Source organism: Urocitellus parryii, chromosome 13 (genome assembly GCF_045843805.1).
Source record: "Urocitellus parryii isolate mUroPar1 chromosome 13, mUroPar1.hap1, whole genome shotgun sequence".
NCBI lineage: Eukaryota > Metazoa > Chordata > Mammalia > Rodentia > Sciuridae > Urocitellus > Urocitellus parryii.
The window spans coordinates 71,606,984-71,619,037 of NC_135543.1; the positions used below are offsets into that span (position 1 = coordinate 71,606,984).

At 48.0% G+C, this 12,054-nt stretch overlaps 1 protein-coding gene across 1 annotated transcript in view; it reads left to right on the plus strand.

The window, feature by feature from the left end:
* The window catches only part of LOC113199021 (E3 ubiquitin-protein ligase RNF213-like), a 100,771-nt gene that overhangs the window by 39,984 nt on the left and 48,733 nt on the right, over positions 1–12,054 (plus strand). Inside the window, exons 17-24 of the mRNA XM_077792174.1 lie at positions 2,164–2,344; positions 4,596–4,769; positions 4,952–5,101; positions 7,939–8,525; positions 9,303–9,468; positions 9,950–10,167; positions 11,133–11,273; positions 11,383–11,547. Coding sequence (XP_077648300.1) covers positions 2,164–2,344; positions 4,596–4,769; positions 4,952–5,101; positions 7,939–8,525; positions 9,303–9,468; positions 9,950–10,167; positions 11,133–11,273; positions 11,383–11,547 — 1,782 coding nt within the window. The remainder of the gene's footprint in view (positions 1–2,163; positions 2,345–4,595; positions 4,770–4,951; positions 5,102–7,938; positions 8,526–9,302; positions 9,469–9,949; positions 10,168–11,132; positions 11,274–11,382; positions 11,548–12,054) is intronic.

Consider the following 12,054-nt stretch of genomic DNA (forward strand, 5'->3'; position numbering starts at 1 on the left):
TTTTTTTCTCTTGTTGCTAGTAATTTTGACATCTTGTGCTAAATCCTGGGTCATGAAGATTTACCCGTGTCTTCCTCTAAAAGGTTTTTGTTTTGATTTTGGCACTGAGTGTTAACCTAGGACCATATGCTCATACGTGCTCTGAAAGCTCTAGAGTGTTAGATCTTAACATTAGTTCCTTTTTCTATGTGGTGTGAGGTAAGGGTCCAGATACATTCTCTTGCATGTGGAGATCCATCAGTTCCAGACCACTTGAGGAAGGCACTGTACTTCACCCCTTGAGTGATCTTGGCACTCTTGTCAAAAAGTCTGTTGGCCGCAGCTGTGAGGGTTCACCTCACATCTGTCCATGTCTCCACTGCCATTTCTTTCCAGTAGGTCGTAAAATCAAGAAGCACGAATTCTCCTGATTTGTTCTCCTCTTTTGGTATGGTTTGCTATTCTGGATCTCTTGGGATTCCATATGAATTTTAGAATCAGTTTGTCAGTTTTTGCAAGGAAAGCAGCTGTGACTTTGACAGGGGTGGCTTTGAATCTGTAAGTCATTTTGGGGAGTGTTGACCTCTTAACAATGTCACATCTCATGGCTTCTGAACCTGGAATGTCTCCCCATTTATTTTGGTCTTTATTTTTTTTCAACAGTAGTTTGCAGTTTGCAAGTGGTGAGGTCTGCATTTCTTTTATGAAATTTACTCCTAAGTACTTTATTCCTTTGCTATTGTTACAAATTATTTTTTCAGGGCTGGGGTTGTGGCACAGTGGTAGAGCACCTGCCTAGCACTTGTGAGGCACTGGGTTTGATCCTCAGCACCACATAAAAATTAAATAAAATAAAGGTATTGTGTCCATCTACAACTAAAAAAAATATTTTTAAAAATTGTTTTCTCAAATATGTTTTTGGATTGTTTATCACTAGCACTTGGAAACAGGGCAGCACCTTGTCTCTGTGGCCTACAGCTTTGCAGGCTCATTTCTTTTCTCTAGCGGGGTATCCGTGGGTGAGTATCTTCTTTGGAGTTTTGACAGAGATGACCATGTTATCTGCCTGTAAGTTAGTACTTCCTTTACAATCCCAATACCTTTTTTTCCTTTTCCCTACCTAATTGCCCTGGATAGCAACTCTGGCACTGTGAAAGGAGTGAAATTGGCTATCCTGGTCTTGTTCTTGGAGTTTGCCTGATACTTCTTCTGTATCTATTACAATGGTTGTGTCACTTTTTTTCTATCAGTATGATGTATTCATGTTTTTATGTCTGCGTGTGTGGCACTGGAGATGGAACCCAGGGGTGCTTTATCACTGAGCCACATTGCCAGCTCTTTTTGTTTTTCATTTTGAGATATAGCCTCACTAAGTTGCTGAATCTAGCCTCCAACTTGTGATCCTCCTGCCTCAGCCTAGTGAGCTGCTGGGATTACAGGCATGTACCCCTATACCAGGCTTATTAACTGATTTTTAATGTAAAAAACGTGGTTTTATTCCTGGGATAAATCTCACTTCCCTCTGGTCTATAACTTTTTATTCATTGCTAATTAATGTTTTCTTTTATCCTGTTAAGTGTCAAAAGTACCTGTTATTAGTTTACCCTGTGTTTTTTATTGATCACTGAAACTTTTTCATTTTTTTTTTTTTTGCAAAAATGTGAATGCAAAGAAGAAAACTGTTTTGTTTCTTGGTGAAGCATCAGAAGGAGAATTGGAGTGTCTGTGGTGTTTGAGGGCAGCTCATGATGTAGCAAAGTTTTCCTCATCTTGTTTTTGGCATTTTTCATGACAGGCATGTCTAAGAGAAATACAGAAGCTGACAGTGAGCTGGGAGGGTGTGTGACTTGGGGTTATAGGGGTGTGTTTGTGCATCTTCAAACCTCTGGCACCTCACATAAGGATCCAGGCCACAGGGCAATGGAAATGCCCTAGGAAATATTTAGTATTTTATGTTTCTTTTCTTTTTGCAATACGGGGGATGAAACCCGGGGCCTCCAATAGGCCAAGCTCCCCACTTACCGGGGGTAGCCCAACCTCTCTTCTGTATTATTATTATTTTTTGAGGCACTATAAAACTAGCTTCAGTAGATTTATGAAATGCTCTTGGGTGCTAACTTGTGTCATTAAAAAACAAATCAGTAAAATCTTCTCAACTCTCTCTTTTAATTCATTTTCTTTTAGTCTCAGATCAGTGTCCTGGAGGGAGTCTCTTGTCATGATTTGCAGAAATTTGGCAGCCTTGTGTCTGCTGTGATCACCAAGTCCTGGCCCAGGAACAACAGAGAGGCTGTGGAAGGCCTGGATGAGATTCTTGAACACCTGCTCACGGGGCCAGATGTGAAGCAGCTCTTCAAGTTGTACGGTGCGTGCAGGGCTGGTTGGAGTTGCTGTCCTTCCTTGGGCAAATGAACAGGCAAGGTCCTTGACCTGGTCCTCAGCCTGCATGTGCTGAGGTTTGGTAAAGGCAGGAGGCATGGAGGTGCCCAGGCAGGTGTTAGGCATAAAGAGCATCTAACACTAGAACCATTGTCTGCTGAGTGCCTGCTGAATACGTGCTCCTGGGGGGACACACGGTCCTTGAAGCAACCCCTCTGAAAGTCCCCAAGCCCCTTGATTCCCAGATGAGGGAATGGAAGTGCCCAGGGCACATTGCTTAACCAGGGTGTCGGAGACTCACTGTGTCCAAGACAACAAATGATTAGAAATCAGTCCAAGCCCAGCTTGCCTCCCTGTGACGCTCATGTGTCACATTTTGAGACTAATATTGATAACTAACAGTATGTGACTCTTCAGCCATCACCTTCCCAAGTGTCGTGCATTGCCCTGGAAATGATGATGCAGGTTTATGTGTAAATTGCTAGATTCAGATCCTGTAGTGGGAAAGCACTGGTGTGGCAATAAAAACCCAGGGCCAATGATTGTCTCAGCCAAACCAGCTGCTCTGTTCTCCACCAGGACATAGGCAGGAGTAGTGTGTGGTCCTGAAGGTGGCTGCCGTGTGCACGGGCTACAGCAGCCTGCTGGGGAAGAGTTCACTGTTACACTCCACAGCATGCATTTAAGGCTCCTGCTTGTCTTTTCCTGGCTTCCTGGTTCCGTTCCTTTTATCGCTGAGTAAAGCCCCCTTGCCTGGATGTGCCTGGGTTGGTCCATTCTCCCACTGAAGGTCATCTCAGCTGCACTCTGTGTGGGGGTGATGCTGGGGATGAACCAGGGATTCATGCCTGCTAGCCCAGCACACTACCACCAAGCTGCACCCCAGCCCCCTGTTATCTTTGTTTTGTTTTTTTAAAGAGAGAGAGAATTTTTTTAATATGTATTTTTTAGTTTTTGGTGGACACAACATCTTTATTTTATTTTTATGTGGTGCTGAGGATCGAACCCAGCGCCCTGCGCATGCCAGGCGAGTGTGCTACCGCTTGAGCCACATCCCCAGCCCCTTATCTTTGTTTTTTATGGTAAAAATAAACTTGGTCTTCTCATAATACTATATGAACCTCATATTACTGTGAGATAAATAGTCTGGCAGTTAAACTAGTCAAGTTTTAAAATATTGTCCTCTAGTTGCTCCAAAAGCTCATGTTCCAGGTTTTGATCCGCAGACAAGATAGGCAGAGCATGAAGCTGCAGCATGGATCTGCCTCCTTCCTGGGTGCTATGCAGATGCTTGCCTGCACCCGTGGAGTGGCCTCTGATGTGAGCTTGTCCTGTTGCAGTTTATTTTCCTACTACTGCAGGGATTCTCAAGACAGGTGTGCCAGGTTTTGTACTTGTGACTAAAAGGCTCAGGGGTCACTCCAGTTGAACTGGGCTGACTGGGGTACGCCAAATAAAACACAAGAGACACAAATACCTTTTTGTTTGGGATCGCAGTGACGGCTCCTCTGACCTTAAGGGTCCGCAGGAAGAGAGAGAGAGAGAGAGCACGTGCTAACCCCTTTTATTGAGGAGAAGCTATTCAAATGAGGCCAGGGTCAGGTTTCAGGGGGCTGAGTCTATCTTTATGATGTCCGCTGTCAGCAGGTTGACTGACACCTGGGTAGGCCACACCCAAGGGCATAGTAAGAGAAGGGGTCACACACAGGCACTTCCATGAAAGATTCTATCCTAAACAGGCAAGGGGTTATATTACAAAGGAACAGGTAAGCATAGCTTCACCCATGGTGCTGTAGCAAGACACACCTATGCACAAGACACTGTCCCTCAAACCCAAGAAGGATGGGGAAAGCTTTGCCACATTTCTGTGACTGAGTGCCTCAGCACCCAGCCGGGGAGTGTGACTCAGTCACGTGCAAGGTTGGTCTCCCACAAGGTGAATTTCCAAGAATATCATATGTAGTTCAAGAAATACGTTCACTGTAGCATGGGCTCAGGACTTCAACCCCGAGCACTGTGGTTCTCCTGGCTGACTTTGGCCATCTCCTCCTCCCAGTCAGGAGATGCACTAGGGTAAGACCTGAACCTCACAGGTACAGGCACAGCTGAGTGAGGCATCGGCGCATCTGGAAACACCACTGACTGCTGCCAGCGCCGTGTGGGCAGGGGCTGGTGAGGGGTTCTAATGGCAAGGAGAGGGGAGGGCCGCATGCTCATTGTGCTCGTGGTCTTCTCAGGGACAGATGAGAAGCTCTTAGCCAACATCACAGAGGACGCCAAGAGGTTGATGGCTGCCGCCAGCTCTGTCTTCACAGAGGTTGCTGGTGATGTCCTGGATGGGTCCATATTGGTCAGACGGTTGGAGCTGATCCTGAAGCACAAAAGTCGGTTTCTGGGCCTGTGGCAGTTAGGTGAGCTGGGGCCAGGCTGGTAAGAAGCCCGTGTTCACATGTGTGCTGGCTGTCCTCCTCTATGCCACCAAGTGGGGGCCTCCTTGTCCTTTTGATTGGTGGTGACTGTGGGGCACTCCCAGGGTGAGAAAGGGATGCCGTGAGGTTCGTTTCCTTTGGCTGACTTTGTCATTGTTTTCCAGAGACAGAAAGTTCTTCATTCCAACAGAAAAATTGTGACATGGAAGAGACACTGGACTGGAGGATGGGCGAAGTCATGTTTCTGAAGAGAGAGAAGAGACAGGTGGACAGCCTCCTGAGGCTGTGTGGGAAGGTGAAGCATCTCGTCCAAGGTACTGCTCCCGCAGTTGTGCTGGGAACCCTTGAGGGCTGTCACGGGGATGAAGCAGGCCACAAATAGAGGGGCCTTATTTTTCAGGGAGAAGCTTTTAAAAAACATTCTTGACCCAGTTTTCAATGCGTTTGCCCAGGGAAGCAGCTTCCCCTTGTACATTCTTGTTTGTGTGCCTCTACACCCGTCGATGTCCCCGATTTCCCAGTGTCAGTGTCCTATGCTGGCTTCCCAAGGAGGGGAGGGGAGATCTTTCTCCAGTCTGTGCCCTGCACATGAGGCTGCTTGCTGCTCTGTCACTGCCAGTGGTGTCCTGAGTTACTGTACCTTCTCCAGGGTCAGGCCTTCGCCATGGTGTGAACACAGGATTCACAGGCGAGCCGTGCGGTGGACCACGGCCACTCCACGGTTCTGGCATAAAGTTTCTGTAGCTGGTGGAAATGCATTTCTTGCCTTGGTACTTTCTTTTCCCCTTTTTCATCGTGTTTATTTCAAATTCAGCCCCAAACTGAACCAGCTATCTGAGTGGATGTCTCTGAAGCATCTCCCAGGACAGAGGGCTTATTTTCCCTAGCGGGGAGTTGGCCCTTAATCTCCTCTGTCTCCCAGGGTTGCCTTGGCCTCTGGGCTGGTAGGGCAGGTCCTGCATCTCTGGCCTGTGCTTGACTCCTGTTTGACAGAGGGTGGCATCTACTGCTTGCTGGGACAGGGACACAGGAGGCCAGATACAGAACTGTGCCCCTGCTGTAGGTTGATCATTGGGCCAGGGGCAGAGTTTCCTTCAGAGTGCTGCCTGAGTGCTGCCTTGGGATGTCAGATGCATTCTCGCTATTGATCCTCGGTATGGAGCTTGTTGTCCTTCTCTGGATGCTCTTGAGAACTCTCTGGCCCTAGTGTTCTGAGGTTGACATTAATCTGTGCCTGGCCTTGGGTCTCTTTTCCGTCTCTAGGATGGGGCACTGGCAGGTCTCAGCCAGAGATCTAGTCTTAGAGCTCTAGAGCATTCTCCTGAATTGGTTCATTCTGCTTTCCCTGTTGCAGGGTGCACATCAGCAGCTGCTGGGCCTCCTGGCATGGTTGCCTGACTCCCATGACATCTCTCCTGCTTGGGCTTCGCTTCCTGAGCCTTCTCTTCAATCTCCTCCTGTAACCTGGGCATTGAATCCTTCATTTCAGCTCTTATATATAGTTAATTTGAAGGCACTCCCTTTTTTCTTTTCTTTTTTGGCACTGGAGTTGAACTCAGGGACACTTGAGTTACATCCCCACTGAGCTACATCCCCAGCCCTATTTTTGTGTTTTATTTAGAGACATGGTCTCACTGAGTTGCTTATTATTTTTCTTTTGCTGAGGCTGGCTTTGAACTCGTGATCCTCCTGCCTCAGCCTTGCCAGCCACTGGGATTACAGGTGTGTACCATCGCACCCAAAACTTTTTTTTAAAGATATTTTTTTAGTTGTAGATGGACATAATACCTTTATTTATTTATCTTTATGTGGTGCTGAGGATAGAACCCAGTGCCTCACATGTGCTAGGTGCATGCTCTACCACTGAGCCACAATCCCAGCCCCTCCCTTTTCTCTTGAAATATTCATTTATATACTATGTTCTTGTGGTTCGTGGTTGCAGCATGTTTTCCTGGGTTTTTTTTCTGTTTCATCCAAGTTGCTTTTATCTGTTGGCTTTCTTTCTTTCTTTCCTTTTTTGCATGTTGGGGATGGACGCTAGGCTTTTTTTTTTTTTTTTAATGGCACTGAGGATTGAACCCAGTGCCTCAGGCATGCTAGGCAAGCATTCTACCACTGAGCTACACAATCCCTATTGGCTTTTGGGGATATATTTCCCACATTAAAACTTTTTCTGTTCTGATTGGAGATTTCTGTTTGTTTGTATGAAGACAGTCCCCACAGTGGATGGACAGGCTAAGGACTTCTGGGCTGTGACCTGTGGGGCTCTGTGGCTGCCCTTAAATTGACCTAGTCCTTGAGGGCTTCTCTTGTGAGCTGGTCATACTTGCACCCCCTGCCTGCTGCCAGACTTCTGGAGCCAAGAGGGAGAGGAGGAGGGTGAGCCCCACTTTTATTCCAGTTTTCCTGCTCTGGTGACTGTGTCATCCTCTTTGTCCTTAGATTGAATACTCCCTGTCCTCTGTAGCTGCCCAAGACAGGTGTGTGTCTAGAAGTAGCCTCCAGGCCAGAGAGCCCTGCAGTGGGTCCCTCCTGCCCCTTGACAGGGGGCGGGCAGCCCCCATCTGCCTCCATGGTGGAGGTGGACTCTCACCAACTGCTTCTTAAACAGACTTTGAACCCAATTCCAGTTCCCTCTCTGCCTCCTCCAGTCTAGGGTGACCTTAACATCTAGTGTCCTTGAGTGCCAGAAACTTGTGCCGGGCCTGGCTGAGCTCACCTCTGCTGTGTCCTTAGGGTCTCTGTTCTCAGGCCCCGAGTGTCATTTGCCACTGGTGTGGCCATCTTTCTACTTCTCAGGTTGTGTTGTTATTGGGCTTCTTTTCTACTATCCTTGTTCCTGCTGGTTATGATGTTTTAAAAGCATTTTCTAATCTGTCACTGGAATGGGATTTGGGAGGGAGATGGATTTGTGTTTCCAACTGTTCTCTCCACACATGAGCTTCCAGTCTGTTCTTTATCATGAAAACTGATAAACAATCCCATGGCAGGGTGGAGGGGAGGAGGGATGAATTCTTCCTAAGAAAAAACATCCCATAAATAATATTAATTTGTGTTTTCTCAAAGAAGTTATTAGAAATACAAGGAAAGTAAAATAAGATGCTACCGTGACTAGCAGTTTAACTTCCATGTTTCCTTGTGGTTTCCAAAGTGGATTTTGGAGAGATTGAAGCAAGACACTCAGAAGACCTGAACTGCAAAAGACTGAATGAAGCCACGAGGGTGAGACAGCCGGCGTCCTCAGCCTGCAAGCTGATGACTCACTATAACCTGGACCGTGAGGTCCAAAGAATGGCTGCAAGGATAGACTCGCTGATGGACAGCCACATCTTCCAGATCTTCTGGGAAGAAGCTGCAGAGTCATTAAGCCATCCCCAAGGAGAATCTGAAAGACAAACCCTTGCGCTTTTAGAGGCTTATGAGTACTTGTACTCGCCTTGTTACCAGAGGTTCATGAAACTGTATCAGGATCTGAAGTCAGGAGAGATCACCTTTGGAGAAATTAATGTCTTCTTCAAGGACTTTGTGAATAAATACAATGACCTGACTTTAGACCTCCAGATCATGTGTGAAGTAGACCCCCAGGCCCAGAGGGGCTGGATCTCAGAGCGTGTTGAACAGATCAAGGAGTACCATAGCCTGCACCAGGCCATCAGCTCGGCCAAGGTCATCTTGCAGTTCAAAAAGGATTTTGGATTGACCGGTGACTTCAGTGTTCTTTACACTTTAATAAACTTTGTAAGTTATTTGCTGGGGACTCCTGGGAGGTGGGGGCCTACCTCAGACTCCTTGGAAGCCCCAGGGCTTCTGGGAAGGTCAGTGAGGCAGTCCCCTCCAAGGACTCTCATCTGGGCTGCACTCAGTCTGGAACATTCCAAGCCTTGGGTTTTTACCTTTGCTTGAGACAGGGTGACTGTTCCTTAGCTAGTGAGTTTTCTCGGGTCTATATGAGAACCAAAAATTCAGGGTAGAAAAAACCTACCCCTTTCCAGAGGAATCTCATCTCTTTAGGTTATGAAAGCACAGATGAAATATTTTGTCATCTGTCCAGGTACCTCTCCTAGTTGCAGTGGGAATGTCAAATGGTACATTGCTCCTGTTGTAGCTCAGGCCTGAATCTCTTCCTGTTTCTTAGCCTCACTTTTCTAAGGTGTGTGGATTTTCAGTAGAGGCAGGTATGTTAATGCTTAAAATTTAACACAGAGTGTGGAATTGTCTCTACCTAGACTTGAACCCTTCGGTAAGCCTATGAGTAACTCCCCCAGAGAAGCTAACAACGTGGACCTGGCTGGGCTGCTGTGAGGAGCAGGTTTCCAAGTCTATGAAAGCTTCCTCACAGGACCTGGGTACTGGGGACAGTAGCAACTGCAGCTTAGCAAGGAGGGCTGTGGAGGTCATGCTATCCTTGGTGCAAGAATGTGTCAGGCTCTGCTATAGCAGCTGCTGGTCCAGGCATACTGGAGGGCAGGTGTGGGTGGCTGCTGGAACAGCCCCCAGTAGAGCTTCATCTTGCAGATTGATGATTTCAAGGCCACCCACCATGAGAGACTGTACCAGATTAGCCCACAGCTCATCCAGGCCAAGAAGCTGTTGCAGGACATCAGCGAGCCCCGCCGCCAGTGTCTGGAGGAGCTGGCCCTGCAGAAGGAGCTGGTCAGCTGGCTGCACGACGAGCTGAGAGGTAGGGTGGGAGCTTTGCTGCTTCCACCTTGTACTCCTGAGTCTGCTTTGACTTACATTCTTTGATTAGTAATTAACCCTAGGGGAATTATCTCAGGTTTTAAAATAATTGATTGCCCAATATTATTATTATTTTTTTTTGGTTGCTCAAAACATTACAATGATCTTGACATATCATACATTTGATTCAAATTATTTACCAATGGAACGTGTTTTTGTTCAGGTGATAATGTTTGTAGATTAAAGGAACTAAGGTACACACAAGCCTGGGACATTGTTTGGTAAAGATTAGATGCTGGTCAGTGGTGTCATCATATGCTGCAAAAGAAAAGGTGTCCTGGTGTCCTAACGGAAGGCAGGAAGTGCCACACACGCTAGGTGTTTACCTAGTGTCTATCGGTGGCCTCACGAAGGATCTTGCCCCAAGTGAGAGTTGTGCAGCATCATGGAGTGGTCCTGTGCTGACTCCCTCTCTGCCCCAGGCATCACCGAGCTCAAGGTATTTGTGGACCTGGCCTCCATCTCAGCTGGAGAAAGCGACATTGACGTGGACCGGGTGGCCTGCTTCCATGATGCTGTGCAGGGCTATGCGTCCCTGCTGTATAAGCTGGACAAGAAGGCAGGCTTCAGCAAGTTCATGGAAATTTTAAGAGAACTCTGGAAGGCTCTGCAAAATGACCCCCATCTGCCCAGCAAGCTGGTGAGTCTTGTTCCTGGTTCCCAGGTGTGGAGGTCCTGCAGCCCTGGGGAGCAGCTGTGCTTTGAGGGCAGATGGGCATGGAGGCGTGTAGGCAGCCATTTAAACTGATGTTTAAAACCAGCTTTTCTTCACTATGGAAATGCTTTCTTTGTCTTGGGTTGGAAGAGAACTACAGAGCTGCATGCAAGAGCAGTCTCCACCCTACAGGACAAGTGTGGAAAGAGCACAGTAAGAAGCTTGTGAAAGGGTGTGCAGCAGTTTTCTCTGAATTTAGTAACTGTCCTTTTATTTAGTTACTTTTTTGGTATTTTTCACAATTGATGTTGATTAATTTTTTATCAGAAAAAAAACATTTAAGTAATCTACCTGTACCAGCGTCTGAGTAAACTTACACTCATACCTCACCCAATGAGAAGAGGTGTCCAGAGGCCTGCACCAGCCTTGGGACAGTCCTATATGTGGTTGGAGGGTGGGGAGATGGACAGAGAGAGCAGTTTGCAGTTTTTCTGTTAGAAGCTCATTTTCTGTTGCGATTTTTCCTGTTCTTCTGGTCATGCTCAGGGACCATGACAGGACATTAAGAACTTAGGGTTCCTGTTCAGTCAACCATCTCTCCTCAGAGGGCCTTTGTTCTGGGAACCCAGGAGGATGGTGGCCTGCCACCAGAGAGCACGGCCTGTGGCTATCTTACCAATCAACCATAAGTGCAGGCCAAGTGCATTCTAAGCGTCAGCTAGAAACCTGGCACCAGTGCAGCCACAATGAGTGGCCAGGGTCCTGAGGAACAGGCAGGGTCCTGAGGGCACAGCCAGGGGTACCTGAGGCAGCCTCAGGCAAGAAGTTATGCCTGGAGCCCTGGAGGAGGGTGGCTGGAGTTTGCCCAGCAAGGGCAGAGGCAGGAGGAGGACATGCAGGGAGACAGTCATTTGAACCCTGGCCCATGTTCTCTGCTTTCGTTCCAACAGCGAGACTCTGCCAGGAACTTGGAGTGGCTGAAGACAGTGAAGAAAAGCCATGGGTCCATCGAGCTCTCGTCCCTGTCCCTGGCCACAGCCATCAACAGCAGAGGCATCTATGAGATCAGGGCACCCACAGGTGACCAGAAGGTGAGCCCTCCCAGATTCCAGGTGCACTGTTGGTGGCATGCACTGGCCTGCTGCAGAGTCAGCATTTTAGCCACCAGAAAACGGCTTCTAAGCATGTTGTGCCTCCCAGATCTCCCCAGATGCCATCCTGCGCCTGATCCTCCCTGGGGGTCACAGTGGCCTGGAGCCAGAGCGCTCCTACACTTTGGAAGAGCTGAAGGATCTTTTAAACAAGCTGATGCTGATGTCTGGCAAGAAAGACCACAAGAGTATGGAAGTGGAGAGGTTTTCTGAGGTGAGCAGGTGCCCTGTTGCCTCAGGCTGGGCATGCTCACTGCCCTGCTTCCTGCAAAGGGGAAGGGGCAGGGGTTGGCCTCTGGTGGACAGAGTGGCTCCAGAGAGTGGAGCTGGTGGGTCTGCAGGGTGCACCTGGCCCGGAGCCCCATCTGAGGTGGGACAGGCCCTGGAGGCCCTGGAGGCACCCTGAAGGTCTGTCACCACTGGTGGTTAATCAGCTGCATTTAGCAGGAGGTGACCAAGTAGATAGTTCTGAGAAGAAGTATGAATGGCTTCATTCACTCTGTAAATTGGCCAAGTCAAACACCTCAAGATTCTAATGGGCACTCTTCATCCAAACTAAAGTAACTGAGCCAGGTGCGGTGGCACATGCCTGTAACACCAGTGACTCAGGACGGAGTCAGGAAGAATGTAAGTTAGAGGCCAGCCTCAGCAACTTAGTGAGATCCTATCTCAAAATCAAAAAGGGCTGGGGACATAACTCAATGGTATAACACCCTGGGTT